The sequence below is a fragment of the Pediculus humanus genome, genomic scaffold (assembly GCF_000006295.1).
Source record: "Pediculus humanus corporis 1103172108307 genomic scaffold, whole genome shotgun sequence".
In the NCBI taxonomy this organism is placed as follows: Eukaryota; Metazoa; Arthropoda; class Insecta; order Psocodea; family Pediculidae; genus Pediculus; species Pediculus humanus.
In genome coordinates, this window is record NW_002987876.1 from 46,547 (window position 1) to 73,965 (window position 27,419).

The window sequence follows — 27,419 nt, forward strand, 5'->3', positions numbered from 1 at the left end:
AACTCGCGCGCCATATTTATTTTTTCGTTCGATTACAATTTCAAGTTGATAATAATAATAATAATAATTAAAATAACGATAGTAAATTATTATTTATAAAAAAAGAAAACAGTAGTATTTGGAAAAAAATATTTAATAATATTTATTTTTTTTTTTTAGTTACGTTTTATTGTTGTTGTTGTTGTTACTATTATTATTATTATTATTATTATTATTAATATTTTATTGATTATTAACTTTATTTAAAAAAAAAAAAAGGAGGGGAATCCCTTCCCTGGAGTGATCTCCTCGACTTAATCACTTTATTACTATTTATTTATTATTAAAAACGAAATGAATGGGAAAACGATGTCAAAATCGTGATAAAATAAAAAAAAAAAATTATTATTATTATTATTATTATTATTATTAACGACTACGATGGTAGCGGTAATAACAATAATGATAATGATGATAATAATGATAATAATTGAATAATTTCGTTTCACGTTTCAGAAGCACATCGTGCTTTGGAATTATTAGAAGATTATCATTCGAAATTGACGAGGCCTCAGGATAAACAGCTAAGATTAGCCATCGAGAGAGTTATTAGAATATTCAAATCTCGACTTTTTCAAGCTTTGTTAGGTGAGTAACAGAGTTATTATTATTATTACTACTACTACTACTACTTTTCCTTATCAATTTTTCCCTCACTCCCCTCAACCTCACCCCCGGGAAAAATCATTAAACTCACGATAAATATAATAATAATAATAATAGTAATTGAAATCTTCGTAAAAAAAAATAAACAAACAACAAACATACGAGGACGGAAAAAATCTTTTTCCCTTTTTTTATTTTATTTATTTTCCGGGAATACGCATAAAAAATGAAATAATAATAATAATAATAATAATTTAACCTAGTTCAGTTTGTGCCTGGCACAATTTTTCACATTAAAATAAAATAAAATAATAATAATAATAATATGATATAATAATTAAATTGAAATTATTGCGTATGTCAACGAAAAAAAAAAAAAAAAAGTTTTGTAGGAAATAAAAAAGTTTTTGAATTTTTTAAAAAATGGCCGCCACCCCCCTCCCAAAAAAAAAAAGAAAAGAAAAGTTAATTATTTATTTGTTAATAGTATAATTTGGGTCGTTAAAAAAAAGGAATTTAAAAAAAAAAAAAAAAAAAAAAAATGTCTTCTCCGCGGGGCTTTTATTTCGTGTCTCGCGTCGGGGAATTAAAACCAAAAAAAAAAAAAAAAAAAACCAACAGCGACGATTTCGAGAAAGGAAAGAAGAGAGGAAAGGGGGGAGGGGAAAGAAAACTAACATTTCGAAAAAAAAAAACAAAAAAGTTTCGTTCGGCGAAAAGAAAAGAAAAAATTAAATTAAATTAAATCCCGTCGCATGTCGGGTTAAAGAATTTTACGCGCGCGCGAAAACGTCATCATCGTCGTCGTAATAAATATGTTTATGACGCAATGGCGGTCTATCGATAACGTTGGCAAACAAAAAAAAAAAAAAAAAAAAGAAAAAATCTTAAAGAGCAACAGCAGCAGGAGCAGGAGAAGCGAGAGCAGCGGGACGCCTACGCATCGATTATTTTTCGTATAGCCGACCTTTTTTTTCTTTTTTTTTTTATTATTATTATTATTTTTCGCTTTTCTATTCTTCTCGATTACTAAAGAAAATTTTTTTTTTTTTTTTTTAAACGATAAAATCTAATCGGTCGTAAAGTTATAAGAAATCAAATCGATAGATCGATGGATCGATCGATAAAATTCCCCCCCCCCAAAAAAAAAAAAAAAATTTTATCGGTTTTTTTTTTTTATAAGATTGGCAACGTCAAAAAACTAAAAAAAAAACTAAAAAAAAAAAAAAAAAATGGCGTTCGTTCTATTTTTTTCTACAGCGCGTCTACTGCTTTTAATAATTTTGCTCAAACATTTTGGTTCTTTGCCCGAAAATAACTTTTTTTTTTTTTTTTTTTTTTTACGCATTCGATCCGATGTGCGTGCGTAACGCGTGCGTAACGGGTGCGTAACGCGTGGTTTACGATTAGAAATTCGAAATCGGTCGTTTTCAAAAAAAAAAAACCGAAAAAAAACCGTTTGAAAATTTGATTTCGAAAAAAAATACCTTTGCTCCTCCTCCCTTTCCTCCTTCTCCTACTCTCTCTCCCTCCTCCCTCTCCTCCCACCACTCTACCTACTTTTTATAGACTTCAAAAAAAAAATTTCTACCTTTTTCTTCTGCTCAAAAAAATCCTTTCAATGGTTGTTGTTGTTGTTTTTTTTTTTTTTTCCTTTTTTATCAGTTTTAAAAAAAGGTTGATGATAATTTTTTTTTTTTTTTTACCTTTTTTTATTGCTTTTAAATAAATGCCAGGGAAATTTTCTTTTTTTTTTCACGGATGTGATTTCCGGTTGGTATTTTTTTTTTTTTTTTTTTTTTTGAAAATTTTCATTTCGGTTTTTTTTTTTAAACTTTTCATCATCTTCTTTTCCATCATTTCTTTTCATTTTTTTTTTTAAACCCCAAAAAAAAAAAGGTTGCGAAAGGAAGTTAAAGAATTAAAGAATAAAATGAAGAAAGAGGGAAAAGGGAAACAGGGAAAAATGTCGTTTATGAAATTTTCCAAGTAGATAAGATTTACGTTATTGAATTTTCTTTTTTTTTTTTTTTGTCGCGCAATGAAATTTACGTTCACGTGGAAAACAAAAAAAAAATATTCAAACTGTTTCTAAAGGTTTATCATCATCATCATCATCATTATTTATTTATTTATTTATTAGTTGGCGTCAAGTTCGAAATAATAATAATAATAATAATAATAAGCTTGGGATTTGAATTGTAATAATTTTTTTGTAATTTCCGTGTTAAAAAAATTTAAAATTTCAAAATTTGGGGGGGGAAACAAGTTTACATCGAAGAATTTTCTGGATGAGATAAAAAGAGAGAGAGAGAGAGAGAGAGAGAGAGAGAGAGAGAGAGATTTAAAGAAAGAGGGGCGGGAAGAGAGAGAAAGAGAAAGAAAGTAAAAAAATTTTTTTTATATTATTTTTCACGTCAAGGGATTTGAAATTGCCTTATCGTCAAAAGTAGAGGCGCTCATCCCTTTTAAAATTTTTAGTATTATTATTATCGTGATGATAATAATAATAATTATCATTATTATTATGGGGAAAAAAAGCCGGTTTGAACAGAACGTCACGTCAATTTTTTTTTTTTTTCCAACTCTTGTATTTCTTTTCGTTTTCGTTTTTATATTAATAGTCGGATTATTGAATCACGTGATCGATTTATATAAAAATTTTGCGTGGGTGATTAAAAAACAAAAAAAAAAATAAATTTACGTCTTTTACTTACTTATTTATTTATTTATTTTTTGACTTGTTTCGGTTGCGTTTTATTTATTTATTTAAATAAGGTCTTGACGTATTTTTATTAATATTTTCCTTCAAAGGAAAAATAAAAATGAGATGACGACAGTGACATCTGGCTCACGAGTTTCAAATATCCAAAAACACAAAAATGTAAAAAGCACGAGAGAAAGAGAGAGAGAAAAAAGGGAAAATTTAAAAAAAAAAAAAGGATAGAAAATTGAATTGGAGTGAAAGAGAAAGAAAGAGGAAGAGAGAGAAAGAAAGTCAGAAAATGCTAAAAATGAAAAGCTTTAGAATTTTCCTGACATCTTTTTGCCTGACCCTAATTTAATATTGATTGGCTCATGCGCAAATCGTGGTTGTCGTTTGTTGTTGCCGCCACGTTTTTTTTCTTCTTTTTTTTTTTTTCGATTTTAGTGTTTGAAATTCACGCGTCGCGTCATCCCAATCGTGGAAGAAGAAAATGATGATGATGACGTTGTTCTTTAAATGAAATTATGCTTTTTCAGAATACCTCCTCTCTCTCTCTTTCTATCTTTCTTAAAAGACGAAAAGTGAAATTTCTTTTTTTTTTTTATTCACTTTATCTTTAGGACTCGCGTTCTGATAATTTACTTTCCGCATCTTAAAAGAAAAAAAAAAAAATATTCGAACGGAAGGAAAATTTTTTTACTTTCAAGTTTTAAAAAAAAAATTTTCTTTTCTCTCTCTCTCTCTCTCTTTTCCTTCTTTCCTTCTTTCCTTCCTTCTTTCCTTCTCATCCATTCGACTTTAAAGAGTTTTAAAGTTAAGAATTATGCTTAGCGATTTATATCATTTCGGAAAATAGAATGAATGAAAAAATCTTCTTCTACTTCTTCTTCTACTTCTTCTTCTACTTCTTCTATTTCTACTTCTTTAAGATGAAGATGAAGAAGATGAAAAAGAGGAAGAAGAAGAAGGATTTCTTTTATAACTTGGAATACTTTTTTTTTTTTTAACGCTTTTTAAATGAAATCCACTTAAAAATGTAGAAGAAGATTTTTTTTTTTTTTTTCTTTTGTTAAACTTATTAAAGATAAACATTTCGTTTTTTTTGTTGCTCGCGCCCGGTTTAAGGTTTATCCCTGTACTTTTTTTTGGTAAGTGGCGGATTAAACGGGGAGAGAGAGAGAGAGAGAGAGAAAGAGAGATTTATGTGAATTTGCATTTTCGTTACGTAAAATAAAAAAAAAACATTTTTATTCGCGGTTTTTCTTTTCTTTTCTTTAATTAATTATTCGTACAAAATCGAAAATTTCTACATGATAATTATTCAGGTACGACCTGGAGGGAAATTTTCGTTTTAAAATTTATTTTACTGTTTGTGCGTGCGTGCGTGTGCGTGTTTATATTACGCGTCGATTTTCTTTCCTTTCTCCATCTTTTTTTTTTTTTTTTTGTTCTATTTGAATATCGACAGATAATTTATCGGAAAACTTAATCGAGGACAAAGACGGTCAATCATTTTTCTTTCTTTCTTTCTTCGGTTACACAAACAAACAAAGAAAACAAACAAACAAACAAACAAGGAGGGAAAGAAAAAAATGTATAAATTTTACAGTCGGACAGTTTTTTAATTCAACCACAGGTAAATTTATCGTCGCCGTTTGGAAAATTTTATTTTATTTTTTTCTTTGTTTGATGACGTTTATGTAAATAATAATGATAATAAAAAAATCGACGATGATCGCGAGACTCATTCATTTCCTCCCGGAAAATTCGTGTCGAAGAGAAATTTTTTTTTTTTTTGTTATACGAAATAACAAATAAACGTTATCGGACATTTTTATTTGATGTATAAAAATAGTATAATCACGTTTCGCAAGGCGTTTTGCGGAGGAGAAAAAAAAATTAAAAATCGTTAATTGCTCAAAATTTTCATTATTATTATTATCGTTTTTTTTTTTTATGGGTTTCGCGCGGATCGGAAAAAGATCAATCAAAAAATTTAATGACGTAAAATTATCGTTGTGCACACGCACACGCACACGGGTTGCGTTTGATGATTAATCGACGATGGGGGAAGAGGGAAAATCGTTCGTTAAGCGACAAATAAATAATATCATATCACGATTGCAATAAAAGTTAACGATTAAAAATAAAAAAATAAAAAATGGCGTGAAATATAATTTAATAGGGAGGGGAAAAAGGAAAGAGAGAGAGAGAGAGAGAAAGTGCCGTGTTTTCTTTGTTTTGGAAAATTCTACTTGAAAAAATGAAAAATTTCAAGCAATGAATGTTTGAATTTCAATCGGAAAAAAATAATAATTTTTTATTTTTTCTTCTATGGAAAATTTTTCTTTCTCTCTCTCTCTCTCTCTTTCTTTGTATTCTTTTCCTTTTTCAAATCGTCACGATCATCATCATCATCATCATCACAATAACCGTCATTTTTTTTAAAATTAAATTAAATTAAATTTTGCCAAATAAGTAAAATTTCATTTGGTTTCTACCTCGCGCATGGATTAATCATTTGAATATTTATTATTATTATTTTTGTGGGGGGAAGGGAGGGGAAAACAGAACTGAACGTGTGACGCTTGAGGTTTGAAAATTTTTAATTACCAATTATTATTATTATTATTATTACTACTACAAAAAAGGTAGGAAATGGTAATTTTCCAAGTTAATTTATGCCGAAGGTATATATTTGTTGGAAAAAAGGTTTTTTTTTGGGAAAATTCGAAGGAAAAACGACGGATCGCTCTCTCTCTCTCTCGTTCATTTATTCGGCAGAATGGAAAATTTAAACAAACAAGAAGAAAAAGGAAAGAACGACCCGAAGGAAAGAGAGAAAGAGAGAGTGATTTATGAATTTATTGAAGTAATTTATTTTTCAAAAACCAACCCTTAAAAATAACAATAATATTATTATTGGTTTAACGTTCGTTCGTTCGCTTCTTGTCTTCGAAAAAGTTTTTGATACTTGAAGAAGAAGAAGAAGGCGGAAAAGGAAATATGCGAACGGATTTCGTTCAAGAAAGAACGGCCGGTGCAAAAAAAAGAAATTACAAATGTATTTTTATTTTTTAATTTTTTTTTGATTCTCTCTCTCTCTTTCTCTCTCTAAAATTTAATTTTAAACAAAAAACCTTTTTCCGAGGTTGATAGAGTGGAAAGATAGAAAGAGAAAGAAGGAAAGAAAGAAAGAAAGACAGAAAGTTTCCACCGAGGGGTTTTTCCTACCATAAATCTTAAGGTGACCACATTAACCTCTTTTCCTAGAGATATCTGACCTCTAACCTTATTTTTCCCCGTCGTCTTATTTGTTGGAAGGTCGGACTACTAAGTCTCAAATCTACAACAACAACAACAACAACAGCAGCAGAATTACGTTAGGTTTTTTTATCTTTGTTTATTATTATTATTATTATTATTATTATAATTTTTCGGTCGGTAATCTTTCGTTGGTAATTTTTTTCTTTTTTTTTATTGCCGGGTTGGAAAAACCAAAACGAAAAAAACAAAAGGAAAAGAAAACCAAAAGAAAAATAAAAAATGAAAATTTTTTGCGACGATTTTGGGAAGAAGAAAAAACGGGGGTAGGGGGTAGGGGAGGGAGAGGGGAGGTGGTAAAAAGGTAAAAAGGCAAAATTTTAAAAGTTTGTAAAATTTTCAAACGAATTCTTCTTTCTGCCCCTCGGTTTTCTTTTACTTCTTACTCTCTCACTCTCTTTCTCTCTCTCTCTCTCTCTCTTTCATCTCTCCCCGATGAAAATTCAATATTATGTAAAGTTATTGAAATACCTGAAGCAAATTTTTCTTTTAAAAAAAAAGGAGAAGAAAAAAAAAGGAACGAAAATAAGATTTTCAATTTTTTATTTTTATTTTTTTATTTTTTTTATTTATTTTCTTTCGTTTGGGATTTTTCGTCATCGAGAATTTTTAAAACCTGTAAAATTATATTTTTTTTTCCTGCTGTCCTTGTTGATGCTGTTGTTGCTGTTGTTGTTGTCGTCGTCGTTTGAAATACGATTCTCGTATTTCGCGTTGAAATTTTTTCCATTTTTTTTTTTTTTGTTAAAAAGACGAGAGAGTCTAATTATTTCGACGTAAGACGAAATATACGTTGACGACATTTTTTTTTGTGTCATCAAAAAAATGGGGGGAAGGGGAAAAAATGTCTTACATGGCTCGTTAAATTTTCTCGAAGGATTTTTTTTATTTCGTACAAGGGAGGAAAGGAGATATTACGAACTTTAATTGCTTGTTGGGTGGTAATGGTGGTGGTTATGGTGATGATGATGAGGGTGGTGGTGGTGGTGGTAACAAACACATTTCGTTGCGATATAATGACACGTGTATTTTTTTTAAGTGTGAATTAAGTGTAGGGGGTGCACGTGTACCTGCAAGAAAAGGTGATGAATCGAGGAGGTTGAGTATTAATATCCGGTGTGATAAGGTTCGTAATTATAATAAATTTCAAAAGAAGATTTACTTACTATTATGACGTCATCATTATTTTTTTTATTTTATTATTATTATTATTTTTATTTCTTTTTGAAATTTGATTTATTTTTTTTGCAGCAGCAGCAGAAGATATTTAAAATTAATAATTTTTCCTTCTCCTTTTCCTTTTTTTTTTAAGGCGCACGTATTTTTTTTTTTTTTTGTTTGTTTCTAATTGTAAATTTATACTCTTGTGTTTCGAGAAAATTTTGGAATTTTATTATTATTATTATTATTATTATTTTTTTTTTTTTTTTTCGTTTGTTGCAGGTGAGTTTTTCTAAACATTTTTTCTGCTTACCTGGATTTTTTTTCTATCCGATAATGATTCGATGGGTTCGTTCTTGTGTTGTTCGGTAGGTACCACGTTGATTTTTTTATTTTTCTTTATTTTCCCCCCTAATTTAGCTTACGAGAATGCCGTAAAGCATAAAAAGTTTTTTTCGGTTTCAACTCAAAGTTTGATTTAGTTTCCCCCCCCCCCCGGCCTGAATTTTATATTTGAAAAATTGCCTCTGAGAAAAAGAGAAGAATTTGAAGAAAGTGTTTTATTACAGTAAGGAAAAAAAAAAAAAAACCTTTCGGTCGGTTTAAATCACTAGCAGACGAACAAAAAAAAAAAAGGTGAATTTTTCTCTGTCTTCCTTTCTTTGACCTTTTCGAATAGTTTTTTTTAAAAATATTTTTACTCAGGCTACAACAAAGGGTAACGAACATTATACAAAGTGTAATGATGATGATAATAATAATAATAATACGCGGAAAAATGCAGGGAAATTTTTTTTTTTTTTACAAGGAGTAATTAAAAATTTTTCGCATCTTTCGAATATTTATTTAATTTTTTTTTTTTGAAATAACGTGTCAATAAAATGTCTCGTCGTGAGAGTTTTCCAATTCGTTCGCGTTTATAATGTATCGGAAAATTTCGTCGCCGCGGAAAATGTTTTTTTTTTGGGGGGGCGGGGTGGTTCGAAAGAAGGGAGGATAAAATATTTTCAAAACAAAATTTTTACACATAACGATTTATTTTTATTTTTTATTTTTTTATTTTTTTTACCAACTATTATCATAAATAACAAACGTGTCTTTTTTTCTCTCTTTCTTTCCCCCCCCCCCCGCCCAATTCATCATCATTTTTTTTCATAGAGATTTTTTTTTTTTTTTTGTTTTCCGGCAAAATGGGAAAACTATTTTTTTTTTTTTTTTTTTTTTTTTTTTTATACCCTCGGAGGAAGAAAGGAAAAAAAAATGACTTTAATGACTTTATTCGATTTCCTCTCTCTTTCTTTCTCTCTCCCCCCCCCCCCCTTTTCCCCCCACTTTTTTTGCGTGCGTGTGTGTTGTTGTGTTTTATTTATTTATTGAATTGTCGTCGTTGGGGAAAAAAAAATAAAAAAATGAAAAAATGAAATACAAGAGTAGAAAACGAAACAAAAAAGTCGATGACGCGGTTATTGTTAATTAAAGTAAGTGACGACGTATCAAAGGGAGGAAAATATCATTATTATTATTATTATTATTATTATTATTATTATTATTATTATTATTGTATAATCAAACGTTGCCATTTTCAATTAATTTGGAAAAAATAATAATAATGATCGTCTCTTTTTTTTTTGTTGAGAATCCATCGTCGGCCGTTTTGCCGTCGGACGCGTTTCCGCGAATTTTCCACCGAGGCGGGGAGAGAACCGCCATTTTGTATTAATAAAACGACGAAATAAAAATTAATTTTTTTTTTTCCGTCGTGGCTCGAATTCATTTGCTCAAACGTTGGAAAATCTTGGAGGATGCGAAAATTTTCGCGACGGGAAAAATTCGAACGTAGAAAAATTTTCGTTTTGTTTAATAATAATAATAATAATAATAATAATCGTCCGCACCGTTAAATTTCCATATAAATTTTATTCTCTATTACGTTCGAACGTAACGGAAATAATTATTCTATTATTATTATTATTATTATTATTATTATTATTATTATTATCATCATCATCAAAGGTAATTCGTATGAGTAATTGAAATGATCATCAACGTAAAAGAAATTAATTGTTGTTTAAGGTTGGAAAAATGAGAGTTTTTCTGGTCTGGTGGTCGGGGTGGCGGGGGGAGTAGAGGAGGAGGAGGAGTAGCAGGATCGTTTTCAAGAAAAAAAAACTAATATTATTATTATTAATGTGTTTCGTTAACGGTGATGTAATAATTTCAATCGCTTATTCGTTGAATCGCGTTGAGAAAATTTTCCGATCTTTTATTTTATTTATTTCATTATCATTATCATTATTATTATTATCATGATCCTTTTTATATAGATATATACTTATCCCTCTCTCTCTCTATCTCTCTCTCTTTCTCTCGAGAAAATAACGAGTAGGGTTTTAAAAAAAAAAAAGGACGGTATAATTCATTAAGATGAAGTACTTAAATCAAAATAATAAGTTTTTTAAATAATTAAATGATTTTTAATTACAATTTTTTTTTTTTTTTAAAGGGGGTTGAGCTTTTCTAAGGTTTGAACCTGACACGTGATGATAATAATAATAATAATCGTTATCGTTATCATTATTATTTAATTAAAAAAATTACTTACGGGGATGAAAAACGAAAAAAAAAAAAATTATAAAATACAAAACCTGATTTGTTGATAAAAAGTCATGCGCTTGTGTATTAGGGGATGAGGGTGCGCGTCGCCACCGTCGCTTTCGAACGAAATCTTCTGGTTTCAAACGTCGAATCGGGTTCGCGAACGAAACAACAAAAATTTTTGCGCGGAAGTTTTTCGCGGCGTTCAATTTCGCGTTGTTTGTTATTATTATTATTATTATTATTATTATTATTATTATTATTATTATTATTATTATTGTTATGTTTTAGTTTAGTTTTGTTCGGTTGTTGTTGTTGTTGTTTGCATTGTGTCTGTGAGTGAGAAAATTTCGTCATTCGTCGTCTGATCGAGTTTTGTGGTATTTGAATATGAATTCGCGGCATTTCCGCATTGTCGGAAATTTATTGCGGACAAAGCGGAAGTGACGTACGACGAAAAGAAAAGGGGGGGAGGGGCAGGGAGTCGTGAAGTTTAAGTAGTGAAGGGGGAAAAACTTTTTTTTAGAGTGAATTGTGTCACTCGCGTATAATATAAAAAAAAAAGAAAAAAAATCTGTTGTTTAAAAGTGATTCGTAGTGAATTAATTTTTTTTACTCTACTAGTTTCTACCAAATAATAATAATAATAATAAAAAGCGTTCGAGGTAGCCATTTTAGTTTTAAGGTCGTAATCATAAAAAAAAGAAGATGAATTATTGGTTTTATTATTATCATTATCGTTATCGTCATTATTGTTATTTTTTTTTTTTTAACGTTTAAGTTACAATAAAAATCAAATGCGGATTTTCGTAATTGATAAAAAAAAAAAATGGGGGAGAGGGGAGGGGGGAGCAATAAATCACATAAACGTCCGGAGATTGAAATGGGGATCTATTTTTGTTTATGTCAGATCGAAAATAAATAATAACCTTTTCGTGAGACGGCTTGATTTGAAGTGTTAATTTTTGTCGGTTGTCGATTGTTGGTTGTTTCGTTGGTTGTCCGCAGTTGTTTATCGACGTAATTTGCTGCTCTTCGTTAAAAAACAAACAAACAAAAAAAAACGTTAGCAAAAAATTAAATTCTCGCTTCTTTTCCCCCCCCCCCTGCTTCTTATTCTTCTCCTTCTTCTTCTTCTTTTCCTTCAACATCTTTCTCTCTCTCTCTCTCTCTCTCTCTCTCTCTCTCGCTTTGTGTTTTTCTTTCTTTTTTTTTTTTGCTAGATTTAATTGTATCAATTTGTAAAAAGTAAAAGTAAAAAAAACTATTTGTGGTTGTTAAATTAATATTTATGCGTCGCAAAATTGTTTCATTTTTATTTTAATTCAATTAAGTAACAACCGAAACAAAAGGAAAAAAAAAAAATTATTATTATTTATGTCTACTCTTTGTTTTCTCTCTCACTCTCTCTCTCTGTCTGTCTCTCTCGGAAAAATTAAAGTTTCGAATAATGATAATTTCGTGGAATAAAATGGAAAATTTCAAATGTACCATCCTCAAGAATATACTCTCTTTCTATCTCTATCTCTCTCTAACTTATAATTATTTCTTATTCCACGAAAATTTTCTCGAATTGTCTGCCATCCACGAAAATGTTTTTTTTTTTTTAAAACAATTTAAAAGTTGGAAGTTGAAATAAACGTGAATGTTGCCGGCAGAGGGGGGTGGGAGGAGGAGTAGTAGGGTTATAAAAGGGTGAAAGCGTCCGTGGCGGCTGCGGCTGCGGGGGGTAGGAGGTAGAGAGAGAGAGAGTGGATGCCCGAAAAGGTTTTAATACGATTTAAACCGTAAAAATATTTCGACATTTTTAAAAAAATTTTTTTCCCGCGTTTTTCCGTTCGTTAAAAAAAAAGAAAATTCGGTGTTTCCGGTTTCGTTTTTCTTTTGTCTCTTCGCCTCAAAATTCAAATCTGAAAATTTTGATAATTTTTTCCATTTTCCCTTCGTTTTTGGATTTGACGTTATCAAGGGTTAATCGTCGCGTGATTTTAATCTCGAACCGGAAAATCGTACCGCGGAGGGTAATAAAATTTTCCATCACGTAAAAAGATTAAACCTGACAAAATGCGTGCGCGTGCGCGTGAAGGATTGCTTTACATTGGAAAAGTTTTGTAAAATTCGTTTTTCGTCATATTCATGTGACAAATCCACGTGCGCGTGCACACACACAGCCCCCCAGCCCCCCACACACACAGCCCCCCAGCCCCCCACACACACGCCATTAATCAGTTTCGTTCGGTGATATTTAACTTTTTAATTCAAGACCGTTGGAAATTATGATAATGGAAATTTTAGTGATTAGGAGAGGGGGACGGGGGACGAGGTTATGAAAAGTTGAAAAGAAAAAGTGTGGAAAATGTGTGCGTGCGAGAGAGAGAGAGAAAGAGAGAATGAAGTTACATTACTCTTTTTTTTTTTCCATTTCGAAATTTGTTTTGATTGTTCGAATCGACGTCGTGTGATGAATAAAAATTGTTTCTGGAAAATTCGACGTATTATTATTTTTTTAATCTCGATGGAAAAATTTTTTTTTTTTTTACAATGGCCTCCATTACGAGAGAAAGATAAGAGGGGGGAGGGGGAGAGGAATAGGTGAATTTTAATTGTTACGTATTTTTTTTTTTTTTTTTTCGTATCGAAACGATGGCGATACGCGTATGATAATATTGGAAAAGCATGAATAAAACTTTTGAAGAGAGTAAGAGAGAGGGGAGGGGGAAGGAGGAAAAAAAGAGGGGGAGAGTTTTTAAAAGTTTTGGAAAAGCTGAATTTTCTTTTTTTTTTTTTTTTCCTACTGCGATTCTTGTGCGTTTGGGGAGAAAAAAAAAAAAAAAAAATTTTTAAACTTTTTCAATCAATTTAAATGAATCGAAGAAAAGGAGGAAAAAAAAATTTTTTTTCCAAAAAAAGTCAAAAGATTATTATTATTATTATTATTATTATTATCATCATCATCATCATCATCATTACTTCTTTTTACTTCTTCTGCTGAAAATCGCGACGGATAATATCTTGGAAAAAATAAAAATACTTTAAAGTTTTTCGAAAGAAAAAAACGGGGACGGGGGGTGGGAAAGTCGAAACTCATTGAAAATTATTATTGAGAATTTTCACGATTGAAAATCTAGCAGAAGGTTTTTTAAAAAGGTTCAAGTGAAAAAGGTTCAAAAATATTATTATTATTATTTTTTAAATGTAAAAAATTTCCTCCATTTTTTTATTTTTTTGTTTCCGTTGGTATTTCGTTAATTTTCCTCGAAAATGGAAAAGTTTTTGGGGGTTGTGAAAACGTTTTGAAATTTCTCTTATCATTATCATTATTATTATTATTATTATTATTATCATTATCATTTTCTTATCTAACCGTTTTTTTTTCGTCTGTTTCTTTTTTTTTTTTTTTTTTCCTTCTCGTTTTTCTTCTTCTTTTGTTTTAGTTAGTATTTCCGTTACGCGTGTTATCATTCACGGTTATCTTTTTCCTTCCCTCTCCCCTCCCCCTTCTCCCCATTCTCAAATTCATTTCTCAAAAATCTGTCTGAAGTCTGTCGGAGTTTTCGTTGCCAAGCGATCAATTTAAAAAAAAAAACCTTTTAAAATTTCAACTTTCTCTCTCTCTCTCTCTCTCTCTCTCTCTTGTTTTATATCGTTCCCTTCCCCTTCTTCCCCTCCTTCCCCCCGTCTCTCCCACGAAAAATGTCTTCATCTTCTTCTCATTTCTGAATTAATGATTTTCTCTCATTTTAATTCTTTTCTAACGATAATTTTTAAGGAAGATTGAATTGAAAGATTGAAGAGGGGGGGGCTTCTGTATCCGGTTGAAAAATCGAAAATTAAAATCTAAAAGAAATCTTCGTCAGTCAGTCTGTGAGTACCTGATACTTTTTAAAACCTTTTAAAAGAAGAAAAAAAATTTTTTTTTTTTTTTTTTTCGAAAAAAGGTTTTTAGTGTTTTAAAAAAGTTTTCGACGAAAAAGGTTTTTAGAAAAAAAAAAAAAAACCGTTAAAAGTAGAGCAATTAAACGTTACAGTTCGCTTGTAGTAATCAAGAATAAAATTCGAACCTTTTTTTTTTTTTTTTTTTTTTTTTTGAAACGTTGAAAATTTTTTTTTTTCCCGGGAGGGAGAGGAGAGGGAAGGGGAGGGGGCGGAAAAACTAAAAGAAGGTTTTTATTTGACTTTTTAATACTTTTTTTTTTTTTCAATTTGACCACAATTTCACGGGAAAGGAGGAGGGGGGGGGAAATTTTTTTCTCCTCCCCATCTTCGTCTTCCCTTTCTTCCCCCTCTCCCCGCCCCGCTCTTTTTCCTCTTATCCTATCCTTTTTTTTTTAGGGGATTCCAAATCGAGTCGGGGGAAAAAAAAAAATTCTTTTTAAATGCTAATGAAGTTCCTACTCTGAATACGTTTGATAATTTTTTTTTTTTTTTTTTTTTTTAACCATGGAAACGTATTTCCTATTTCAAACGGTAGCTATGTAGTAGTAGAAGAAGGTGTAGTAGCAGGAGCTGTAGCAGCAGCAGCAGCAGCAACAGCAGAGTAGAGAAACAAAATCGAACGGATTTTCCTCTTTTTTCTTTATAAAGGAAAAGGAAAATTCGAAAAGTTTGTAAGCTCTTTTTTTTTTTTTTATATATTAGATCTCTTCTTTCATCTTTTTTTTTTTTTTTTATTTTTTTTCTCTTCTTGTTTTCCTTTTTTTCCATTTTCCTTTTTTTTCCTTTTTTCCTTTTTTTATATTTTATTTTTTTTGTTGCTTTTCTTCTCTTCTTATTTATAGGTGTCATCAATACAATGGCAGTTTTTAGTATTTTTTTTTTTTTTTTTTTTTTAACCCAATAAATGTTTCCTGGAAGTGTTTTTTCTCATTTTTTATTTCACGGTTGAAAACGAATGGAAAAAAGAGGGCGAGAGGAGAGGAGAGGGGAGGAGAGGGATTCGGTGGGAGCCCGGGATGGGTAAGGGGTAGAGAAGAATGTGTTCCTGCGGCGTCGGATAAGAAAATGAAAAAAAAATTTGAAAAGTGCGTTTTTCAAAACCTTTTTTTTTTTTTTGCCGTTTGTCGTACGTTTCGTTTTTTTTCCAAGGAAAAAAAAGAGAGAGAGAGCGATAGGAGAGAAAGAGAGAGAGAGAGAGAGACAGGGGGGGAGGGAATTTGGTAATTGACAACTTTTATTTAAAACTGATTGTTTGTAAATAAAAAAAGAAAAGAGTTGAGAGATTTTTAAATTGTTCGTGACAGACTGAATGAAAATGAAAATGGAAAAAAATTTTCCTTTTCGTTTTTTTGTATACACCGATTCTTTATTGTAGTTAAATTTAATTTTTGTTTCAAAGGAAAGGAAAAGCGCCATTTTTTTTCTCTCTCTTTCTAATTCGCACGCACGCACGTACGCACTCACGCACACATGCATCGTTTCCGGTTTAGTTTATTTTTTATTTTTTATTTTCGGTTGCGTTTTTCAATGGATTTCACATAAAATTTTATGTTTTTAAAACACCTGGCGGCGCGATTCGATTCTATTCGATTAAATAAATAAATAAATAAATAATAATAATAATAATAATTAACGGAGGTTTTCCTAATGGGTGCCATGGATGCGTTTTTACACAAGGCCCGGGGGGGAGAGGAGGGGCCATTTTCGAATGTTTCGTTGTCGTTGCAATTTAAAAAAAAAAAAATCATTTTTTGTACGTTTTTTTTTTTGAGAGAGAGAAAGAGAGAGGCAGGTACGCAGGTTTACGCAGGTTTTATGTTTAAAAAAAAAAAAAAAAAAAAGGATTTCAAAAAATTTTCAGAAGGGTAATTTTTATTTAGTTTATTTTTTTTTATTTCCTGTTCGGATTCGGAAAAAGGATTTAAATAAAAAAAATATAGAGAGAGAACACGAATTCGAATTTTATATATATATTTAAAATTTTTTTTTGTGGAAAAGAGTAAAAAAAAAAAAAAAACGTGGAAAATATTATTATTATTATTAGTACGAAACATGAAAATTTAAAGAGAGAGAAAAAGATAGAGAGAGATAGAGAGAATTTGAGGGATTAAAGGGTTGAATTAAAGTTTTAACTTTTTTTTTTTTTTTTAAAAGTTTTTTTAATGCGAAAAAAACGAGTTGACGAATTTTTTTTTTTTTTTCTTGAAAAAAGGTTGAGAGCAAATAATAATAATAAAAAGGAAAAAGAGAAAAAAAGGAAAAGTTGTGGGTAAAAGAAAAGAACAGGAGGTGGAGGAGGGGAAAAAGTAAAGTAAAAGGTTGATGACGATCGAAAGAGAAAATTCTAGAAGACTAAATGTATTCGATTTCGTATGTGTTGAAATACTTTCAGAAAAATCCATGATGATGATGATGATGATGATAAGGATAAGGAGGGGGAGGGGAGGGGTGGTAAAAAGTAAAAATTTAAATGTCGATTCAATACGTTTGGCACGCGACGTATTTTTTTTTTTTGGTTGTTGTTGTCGGGTATCAATAAATTTAAATAAGTATATTTGTTCAGAAGAAGGATAAGGATGAGGAGGAGGAGGAGGGGGAAAACACCCTAAAAGTTTTTCTTTTATTGCCGTTTATTACGACGACGGAAGGATGGATATAAGACGGTTAAAATTTTTATTACGTCAGCAAAAAAAAATAAATAAATAAATTTTGTTTTACGGGTCGTTTACCACGGTGCTAGCTAGCTAGCTAGCTAGCTGGCTAGCTAACTCACTTACCGAGAGTTTATGGTTACCGAATGATATATAAACATAACATGTTTAACCGCGATTATTTTTACTTAGTTTTGTATTGTCTGTTGTTGTCTGTTGTTGTTGTTGTTGTTCGAACAAAATGAGTTCGAAAAGACGATAAATCCGATAAAAAATGATAACGCTAAATCCGATTGATTTGATTAATTCGTTTACATGAAAAGCATTAAAAAAAAAAAAATTATGTTGTAGTGACATTAAAACAACAACAACCGACCGACCGACCAACTATTGAATTCTCAAAATAGATTTTTTTTTTTTTTTTATAATTCTTCTATATATATAAATAAAAAAAAGTGTTTTTTTTGAGGGCCAAGGCGTGGGAGGAAAAGTGAGGAGGTAGGGGAGATGAGAGAAAAGAAAAGAAATTCAATCTTTTTTTTTTTTTTATGATGTTGCTTTCTTGGAAAGAAAAACTTGACAAAGTTTTTTTTTCTTAATTTTTTTTTTGTGTTGTTTTTATTTTTCTACTTTTTTTTTCTCTCTTTTCTAATTTTTTTTTTTTTTTTTGTGGAACACAATAATCCTTTTAGCAAGTTCATTACTGGAACTAATTTCTTACGTAACAAATTTAACTCGAGTCGAACTTTTGACCCGCGATGGATTTAGGAGCGCATTCGAATTTTTTCGAAAATTTTACGTTACGAAGCTATTCGATATTATTATAAAAAAAATTATTGCGTGTGTGTGGGTGTGGTGCGTGCGTGATTTACGCTAAATGAATTAATTAATTTTCACGTTATTATCGTTTTTTCCACCTTCGGGGGACGAGGGGAAAGAAGGGAGTGTGTTTTCGCGGGGTAAGAACAAAAAAATTCTATTCGTCGTTACGTTATTTATTTAATAATAACGTCGAACGGAAATTTGGTGACGTAACAACTCGAGGATTCCACCCCCTTACCTTAACTCCCCTCCTCACCTCTCTCCGTTAAATCTTTTTCTGTTTTAGTTTTAGTTACTTTGTCTTGTTCGTTGGAAATGTTGGAAAAGTTAAGTAAGTTGAAGAAACTAAAAAGAAAAAGTTTGTGCGTCTTAAGTCTTTCTTTATTTTGCGAGAGAATAACGAATTTTTTTTTTTTTTTTTTGGAAAATTTGAAGAAAATTTAAATCACTCCAAGGTGTATTTTACGTACGTGCACACGTGTCGCCAATCGCGTACACACGTGATTGATTTAAATTGTGAATTTATAATTATAATTATTATTATTATTATTATTATTATTATTATTTCCACTATTAAACACGACAAGGCTCTTATTTGTCGGGGTTTTTAAGTATTTATCCCAGGTTTCTACCCGATTCCTTAGGGACAAATACTCGAATTTCGGTGGTGCTACTTATAATATTTTCCGAAGAATGTGGGCCGTCCCACATAGTGCGATTTCCTGGATGGTTTCTTCTTTTAGGTTCTTCATAATCTTCTTTAAATTTCCTTTCATTGAATGTGGCATGGCTCCCAATGCTCCCACGATGACCGGAATCGTTTCTGTTTTTGTTCCCCACATCCTGGTTATTTCAATTTCCAAATTTCTGTATTTCAGCCTTTTGTCTGCTTCTTTGGCTGTCTGGTGTTTATCTCCTCTTCGGTTCTTCGAATACTTCAATTAACTTACACCATTTTTCCCCATTATGCCTGAGTATGATATCCGGTTTGTTAGCTGGCACAGTTCTATCAGTGTGGATTTGTTGATCATATAGAACTGTGCATGGACCTACTGTCGTAACCGGGCTTGGAATGTGGTTGTACCACTCCTTGGGTAATCCATCCATTCCATATTCTCGGTTATTATTATTATTATTATTATTATTATTATTATTATTATTATTATTATTATTTTTGTATTAAATGCGGTTAATGTAATTAGACAAAAGTTTGCAAAACTCATAATCAAACGATTGTTGTTTTTATAAAGAGGGTAAAAATGATTTGATGAAAGATTTTATATTAATTAGTATCGGAAAACAAATTGGAAAAAAAAAAAAAACATTAAGAAATGCAAAGGGTCGTGAAAAGTTTTGGGGAAAAAAAAAACAAAATAGGGGTAAAAAAGAAAGAAAGAATTTTTTACGAACGATTTTTTTTATTTTTATTATTATTATTTTATTTCTTTTCTTCTTTTTCTTTTTTCTTTTTATTTTTTGGGGGAATCTCATTAAATTTATGTTAAAATGTTTATTTTACAATTTAATTTAAAATTAATTCAAATTATGAAAAAGGAAATCGGTTTTCCCTTCTCTCTCTCTCTCTCCCCCCCCTCCCCAAAAAAAAGAAAAACTTTTAAATGGGGTGTTTAAATATATATATATATATATTTAAACATATTTTAATTAAAGGAAATGAAAATTCCGTCAAATTAATTTGTTTTCCAGTACTTTTTTTATTTATTTACTTATTTATTTTCCGTTTTCTGTTTTCATTTCGTTTTGTTTTCTTTATTTTTCTTTTTTTTTTTTTCTTTTTCTTCGTTTTGCGTTTGAAGGGGGCGAGATGAAAAAGAACCGTCGCACTTTTGTCGTTTAATTAAAATGTTTTCCCGGCGAAAAAAAAAAAAATAAGTAAATTTTAATTCTCTTTTTTAACCATCATCATTATCATCATCGTCATCATCATCGGCGATCATCGTCGGGTTTTGTTTGCATTCGACAAAACAAAACGATGTGATAAAAAAAATAAACAAATTTAATTGAAATTAATGTAGGATGAAAATCAAGCCCCCTTCCTGCCCCCCAATTAAAACTCGGAAAGTTTACGCTGTTACCCTTTTTTTTTTCCTTTCCTTCCCTTCCCTCGTGCCCATCTTTTCCGTTCGGTATTTAAATTCGAAAAGACGAAGGACTCGGCGATCGTCCAATCAAATCGAAGGTGACGTCATATGTCGTGGTAGATGGCACGCACGCCATTGGTCGTTCGCGTCGTAATAAATAATTTTTGATTGGTCGAAATATAAAATCGGATTTCTCATTGGTCGGCTCGGTGTAGAGAAAATTTTTTTATTGTTTAATAAAAAAAAAATTATGCATGTTTGTGCCGGTTGAGATAAGGCAATGACGGGAAAAAAGAAAAAAAAAAGAAAAAAATGTTTTAAAAACTTTTCGTGAAAAATTCGTTTTCAGACTGTCGCATATTTGTACTTAAAAAAAAACTGAAAGCGTCATTTTTGGGGGGGGGGAGTAGGAGGGAGAGGGGAAGAGGAGGATAAATTAGCGCTTCAAAAATTAAAGATAAAAACTTTTCGGCTTTAAATTTTATTTAATTTTTTTCTAATTTCAAACAAAGTTGTGTCAAATTTTTTTTTTTTTTTAGTTAATTTTTACAAACTTAAACGATTTAACTCGAGTTTATTTAATTGACCGAAAAAAATGTCTTTAATTAACTACGGAAAAAAACTTGGAAGGAGAAAATGTAAATTTAAAATTACGTAAGAGTTTTCCGCTTTGTTTAGTTTCCTCCATTTTTCTCTCTCTCTCTTTCTCTCTCTATTAAAAATGTATGTCATAGAGTATATGTACGAAACGTTTGATTCGTTTAAAAGATATTTTCACGTGCTTTTCTACCTTTTTTATTATTTTTTATTTTATTTTTTTTTACTCTACCTTCGAAAGGTTTTCTCCCTTCGGTTTTTAAAATAAAATTGAAATTTTCTGACTTTAATTTTTTAAAAAAAAAAAAAAAAAAAAAAAAAGGTGAACGTGATAAAGAGAACAGACAAAAAAAATAACGAGTCGATTAATGCGAACGGTTTAGAACGCGCGTCAAAAAATTTTTTTTTTTTTATAAAAAAAAACCGGCGGTTTATAAACCGTAATGAAGTTAGGAGTGAAAGAGCAATTTTTCCAGACACAAAGGTTTCTATTATTATTATTATTTAAATCTATCCCTCTTTCTTTCTCTCTCTATCTATCTCTTCCGACAATAATAATTTATCGCCGTTTTTTTTTTCCCGCCTCCCTCTTCTCCCCCTTGCAAAACGTTCGAAAAAATTCTTTAAGCTAAATTTACTCGTTTTATCTGAAGCTAACAGTTTCCTGTAATACATATTTGGTTTTCATTTTTTTCTTTTTTTTCTTCCCTCCCTCCCTCCCTTCCCCCCTCACTATATTTTTCTTTCTTCCTGTCATTTTTCAAGAAAAAAAAAAAAAAAAATTTTCTCACAACGGTATCGACAAAAGAAAGAAAAATTGAAAAAATTATTTTCGTAAAAAAAAAAATTTTTCCCAAAAAAAAAAATAAAATTTTATTATTTTAATTAGCGTGAGAATTTTCGTTTGAGGGCCTTATTTAATAATAAAAATTATTATTAAACAAAGCCCCCCCCCAAAAAACAAAAAGCGGAAGCGAATCGATTCGGGAAAATTTATTTATTTTTGTAGTTTCATAAATGAGAAAATATCGATGGAAAAATAATAATTTTTTTGTTTTGATCCATTCACGTTCATTAAAAACAAAAAAAAAAAAAATAAATAGAAATTCTAGTTCCACGAAAGAACCGGAAGTTGGGGTCGAAAAGGGCGAAAAAAAAAAAATTTTTTTTTTTTGTTATTGAAAAAAAAAAAAGAAATGACTTTTTTTTTTTCTTTTAATTTCCGACACACAATAGACGTTTTTATTAAATTTTTTTTTTTTTTTTAAATGAAAACCTGGTTAAGGGTGGTTAAAAAAAAAAACAAAAATGAAAAAATTATTTTAATACTTGAACTCTGGGAGAGAAGAGAGAGAGAGAGAGAGAATAGGAAGACAGAGAGAAAGAGAGAATAGGATGACAGTAAGAGAGAGAGAGAGAGAAAGAGAAATCATCGCCGTGGAATTTACGCGCGTCCAATACGTGCTCTTGTGTTTACCATGAAAATTTTAAAGAAAAAAAGAAAAAAAGACAAAATTTGTCGTGACGTTTTTTGACCTTTGACCTCTTAAAATAAACGACTATATCCAACTATTTTTTTTTTTTTTGGCAAAAGGTTTTTTCTGATGTTTTTTTTCTTTTTTTCTCCTCCTCCTCCTCCTCCCTCTTTTCCTCCCTTTTGAATAATAAATTGGAATTTGTAAATTTTATTTATTTTTATATCTTTGAGGGAATCGTATTTGTCTGTGTGTGTGTGTGTGTGTGTGTGTGCGCGTGTGTGCGCGTGCGCTCGCTCTCGTGAGCTGGAAAATGTTTGTGTAGGGAACGACACGACAGATTCCAAAAATGAATTTGATTATGCAAAATACGAAACGTTGCTTGAAATAAAACAAATTTTTTTTTTTTTTTATCGTCGTTTTATTATTATTATTATTATTATTATTATTATTATTATTATTATCATTACTACTACTACTGCTGCTATCGTCATTGCTTTTATATGTATATGCATATTTTTTTTTTTTTTTTTTTTTTTTAATTTTTTACGACGGCGAAAATAATTTTTGTCGACGTTTTGCAAATTTAATTTAATTATTTTATTCGGGTTTTTATATTTATATTTTTTTTTTTGTCTTCCCTTTCCTCATCTTACCCCTCAGTTTTAATGCGGTTAACTGTTATTAAAATGGCGGGGAGGGGGGAAATTCAAAAATTTTCCCGCCAAATTTTTTTATTTAACTTTTTTTCTGATAATTTATTTATCGATTTATTTAAATTTTTTTTTGTTTTGTAAAATTGGTTAATAATAAAAATGTGGCCGTCGTTTGGTTGCTTCGTTGGTTGTTTGGTTGTTTGTTCGTTTGTTTGTTTTTTTTTGTTCGTGAAGTTTTCGATGAAATCTTCAAGGATTAATTTTCTTTATTAAAAAAAAAAAAAAAAAAAAAAAAAAAAAAAAAATTTCATCTCAAATTTTCAACTTTCAAAAAGAAAGAAGGAAAGAAACCCATCGGGTTCCCCCCTTTTCCTCGTTTTTCCTTTGATTTTTCCTTTTTAGAGAGTCGGGGGAAGAGGAGGAAAAAGGAATAAGATGAAAGGTGAAATCTTCAGGCTTTCCTTTACTTCCTTTTCCTTTTTTTTTTGTGACTAACTAATTTTTTTTTTTTTTAAAGGAAAAATATTTGTTTTAATTTTTAATTTTTCTTTTCTTTTACCTGATTCGAAGGGGGAAGTAAGGAGGGGGAAGGGTGGGGGTTTACTTCCTGTTTTTACTTGGAAAAATTTAATTTAAAACGCGAGATTGTGATTGGTTGGGTAAATCGTTTCTTTAACGTAAAATTTTTCATTCGATTATTGTTTGAATTTTTTTTTTTTTTCGTATCGATTAATTATTACTTCCTGTTTGTTGTTGTTGTTGTTGTTATTGTTTTTAAATTTCGAATAATCGAACCTTGACAAAAAAAATTTTATTCTTTCGAACGTTCGTCAAAGGAACTAAAAAAAAAAAAAAAAACGAGTCGGTTTGTTTTAGTAGTAGTAATAAAAAAAAAAAAAAGATTTTTCTACTTTTTGTTTGTTTGTTTGTTTGTTTTTGTTTGTTTTTTTTTTTTAGATCTTTTTTATTGTCTCCGTTTATTTTGTTTGTAAAATGCTCCGACGGAGCTTTTTTTTATTTTTCTATGTAAAATATAGAATAAAATATTTTATCCAGTAAATATCTTCTACGCGATAAATTTAATCTTTCTCTGTTGGAAAATAAAAAATAAAAAAAAAAAAAAGAAAAAAAACGGGGAGAGGAGAAAAGAGAGAGAGAGAGAGAGAGGGAGGAGAGGTAGGGGGAAAGGGCGAGGGAAATAAAGAGGGAGAGGTAGAGGGAAAGGGAGAGAGAATAATTTTTTTTGTCTTTTTTTTGTGCCTTTTCACTCGAGCCGATGTGTTTTCATTAGTTTTTTTTTTCTAACGAGTAAATTCTACGAGATAAAAAGAAAGAAAGAGAAAGATAGAGAGATAACGAGAAAGTGAGAGAGAGAGAGAGTGGAAAAAAAGCAAAAAACGTTACGTAGTTACGGCTACTACATCAAACGACCAATTTCAAATTTTTTTTTTTTATAAGGTTTTCATTAAAAAAAAAAAAAAGTTTAAATACTCAAACAATTCGGGAAAATAAAAGGAATAAAATAATAATAATAATAATGATGATGATGATGATGATGAAAAGGTTAAAAACAAAAACAGAACAAAACTCGTTTGTTTTCCCTTCTCTTTTTTTTTTTATTTCAAATTATCACAAAATTTAATCAAGTTAAATTGATTCTTATTGAAAACGTTAATAATAATAATAATAAAAAGAGGGGGGAAGGGGGGCAAATAAAATTTAATGAAATTTTAATACAAATTAAAAAAGTACCTCATGAAATTACAAACCAAAAAAAAAAAGAAAAATTGAAAAATTTGAAATTAATTTTTCGTAGCGAAAAAAAAAAAGTTTTCCATCGTTTTGCTTTCTCGGTTTATTCTCTCTCTCTCTTTCTCTCTCTATTTTTTTCATCTTTCTATCTCTTTTAATTTTTTTTACAATTTACAATTGATTTTTTTATAAATATATTTCGGTTGTTAAAAAAAAATAAAAAAGGGAAAGGAAGAATGAAAAAAAAAAAAGAAAAAGGAAAATTTCTGGTTTGAAATATTTTTCATTTATTGGCAAGAAGCCTTCAACTTTATTTATTATTATTATTATTATTTTATATATATGTGTTGTCAATAAGAAAAAAAAAAAAAAAAGAAAAAAAATTTTAATTCTTTTTCGCTAAAAAAAAAAAAAAAATGTTTCTCATAAAATGTGCATGACGTTTTTCTTCCCCTGCTTTCGTTGTCTGTTTTCTGTTTTTTTTTTTTTTTTTTTTTTTTTTTTTATTCCGTGGGAGTGACGGTGACGATTTGTGATGACGTCGATGACGATGACGTCAACGACGACGACGACGACGTTGTCGTTGCCAAAAGAAAAAAAAAGTTTTTTCCTTGCCCTCGTTTTAATTTTTTTTTTTTTTTTTTTTTTCTATTTTCAATTTTCGAGAAGAGGGAAAAGTGCGATACTTTCGCGAGGTTTCGTGTGTCGTATTCGAAACGAAAAGAAAAAGAGAATTTTCCCCTCCCTTCGGCTAATGTGGGGGGGAAGGAAAAAATCCGCGGCAGAATCCCTTTAAACATGAATTTATTTACAAATGTGTACCGTTAAAATAATTTTACTCGGCGTACAACAGGTTTTCATTACTATTATTATTATTATTACCTTATGCAAAATGAATTCCCCCCCCCTTCCCGGTTTTTCCCCCCTGTCTTCGGAAAACGAATTTTTTTTCATTTTGTCGTTTAATTGCTGTCGGGGTTTTTTGGAAAATTTCGTGTCCGAGAATTCAAAAGTATTTTCTTTTTTCTTTCTCTTTCCTATTTAAACTTTAAAAACTACCTTTTTATTGCGTTATTTTCTCTGTAAATTTTAACTTTTTTTTTTCTTTATCCCCGAAAGTGTAAAATTGTGTAAATTGTATCCTTTTCTTTTTGAGTCTTTAAAAAAAAAAAAAGGGAAAAGGAAAAAAGGGGAAAAGGGGAAGAAGAAAAGTTTGGAAAAGTTTGGAAAAAAATTTACAATTTGGTTATTAACCGTTTTCCGTCGTATAGTTTTGTCGAAACTTTTTTTATCTCTCTCTCTCTGTTTCTCTTTCTCTTTCTCTTGTTTCGAAGATATATAAAAGTCTTCCAATGTTTTTTGTTTCACTCCCCTCCTCCTTCCTCCCCCATTTCTATTTTTCTCTATTTTTATTTTTGAAAGGTATTATTATTATTATAAAAATGTCAAACTACTACGATTTTATAAGTAAAAAAAAGTAAAAGTAAAATTTGAAAAGTTATAAAATGAAACAAAAGAAGATAGATAAAGAGAGAGAGAAGGGAAAGAGTGAGGGGGAGGGAAAGAGAGAGAGAGAGAAATGAAAAAGAATAAAAATGCGAGGTCGTTTTTATTTTTTCAAGCGTGTAAATTTGATTTGAGAAACATTTTTATCGGGCTCTCAATTATTATTATTATTATTATTATTATTATTATTATTATTTTTCCGTCGTGTTTGTGTTTTAACTTTTATGCTGATTAAAGAGGAAAACATAATCAAAAAGTGATGACTTGAACAATCGGGAGAGGGGGAAGAGGAGGAGGAAAGGAAATTCTCCCTATATTTTGTGGGATCATTCAAATTTGCATGTATGTATCGAAGCGAAAGAGAGGGAAGGGGGCGGGGCACGGGAGAAAATGTTTACACAGTAACGAAAAGCGTCGGAATTGTTATTTTCTTTCCTTTTCCCTCCCCTTCCCTCCCCTCTCCTTTCTCCTCGGGATAATTTTCATTTGTCGAAAATCGAAAATGTTTGTTTTTTTTTTGTTTTTTTTTAAACAAAATGTATCTTAGGTAAAATTTCATCATCATTATTATTATTTTTCGATCGTGGTAGGAGAAAGGATGCTGGCTGTTACAACCCTTTTTCTTTTCTTCTTCTCTCTCTTTCTCTCTCTTCTTAAGAGTGAAAAAACACGGGCGTTTTCAATTCGTGCGTGCGTCACTCGTTCGTTTTGGCTAAAACATTTAAATAAAAAAAAAAAAAAAAAAAAAAGATCACAAAGAAAAAAGAAAATTTTTTTTTGTTTATTTTTTTGTCGTGCCGGAAAATTCATGATGGAAAAACAAAATGAAAAAGAAACGAAAAATGATTAAAAGGCACCGCGAAAAAAAAAAAAAAAAAAAAAAAACAGAAAAATTAATTGGATTTGTTGCCGTTTGAAAGTAACAAAAAAAAAAATTGTTTCGTTTTTTTATATATATTTAAAATTATGTAAATCTTTGTCTTCTTCGGTTTAAATTATTATTATTATTATTATTATTATTATTATTATTATTATTATTATTATTATTATTATTATTATTAATCGCGACGACAAATTTCCCTTTTATTCGTTTGTTTGAATTTACCATTCGTTATTCTTTTCTTTATGATTTTTTTTTTTTTTTTGTAAAAATGGATGCTGCGAAAAAAATTTCCCCGGGGGAAAATGAAGGAGAAATGGTGGGGAAAACGAGGAGAAGTTTATAAAGTGCGTTTTAGTTATCTTGTATCGCACTCACGGGAAGAGAAGAAGGGAGAGGGAACGTACGAGAACTACATGGGTGTAAACGAAGAAAAATGATAGTTTTTCCGTAGATTTTGATTGTCTTCGTGCTGCGGAGAGGGGGGAGGAGTGTGGAAAACTTTTCGAATTTTAGTAGTTTTCGTAATTCGTTTTAAGTTTTACCGATTTTCCGATCGTATTTTTTTTTTTTTTTCATATCCCACGTGATCGATTTGTCATCGTCGTTT

General features: G+C 30.0%; 1 protein-coding gene across 1 annotated transcript in view; it reads left to right on the plus strand.

The window, feature by feature from the left end:
• Positions 1-337: 337 nt before the first annotated feature.
• Phum_PHUM577940 (uncharacterized protein) overlaps positions 338-27,419 on the plus strand; it is a gene marked incomplete at both ends in the record, with an annotated part of 53,420 nt that continues 26,338 nt past the window's right edge. Inside the window, 2 exons of the mRNA XM_002432196.1 lie at positions 338-359; positions 496-627. Of these exons, the coding sequence (XP_002432241.1) occupies positions 338-359; positions 496-627 (154 nt within the window). The remainder of the gene's footprint in view (positions 360-495; positions 628-27,419) is intronic.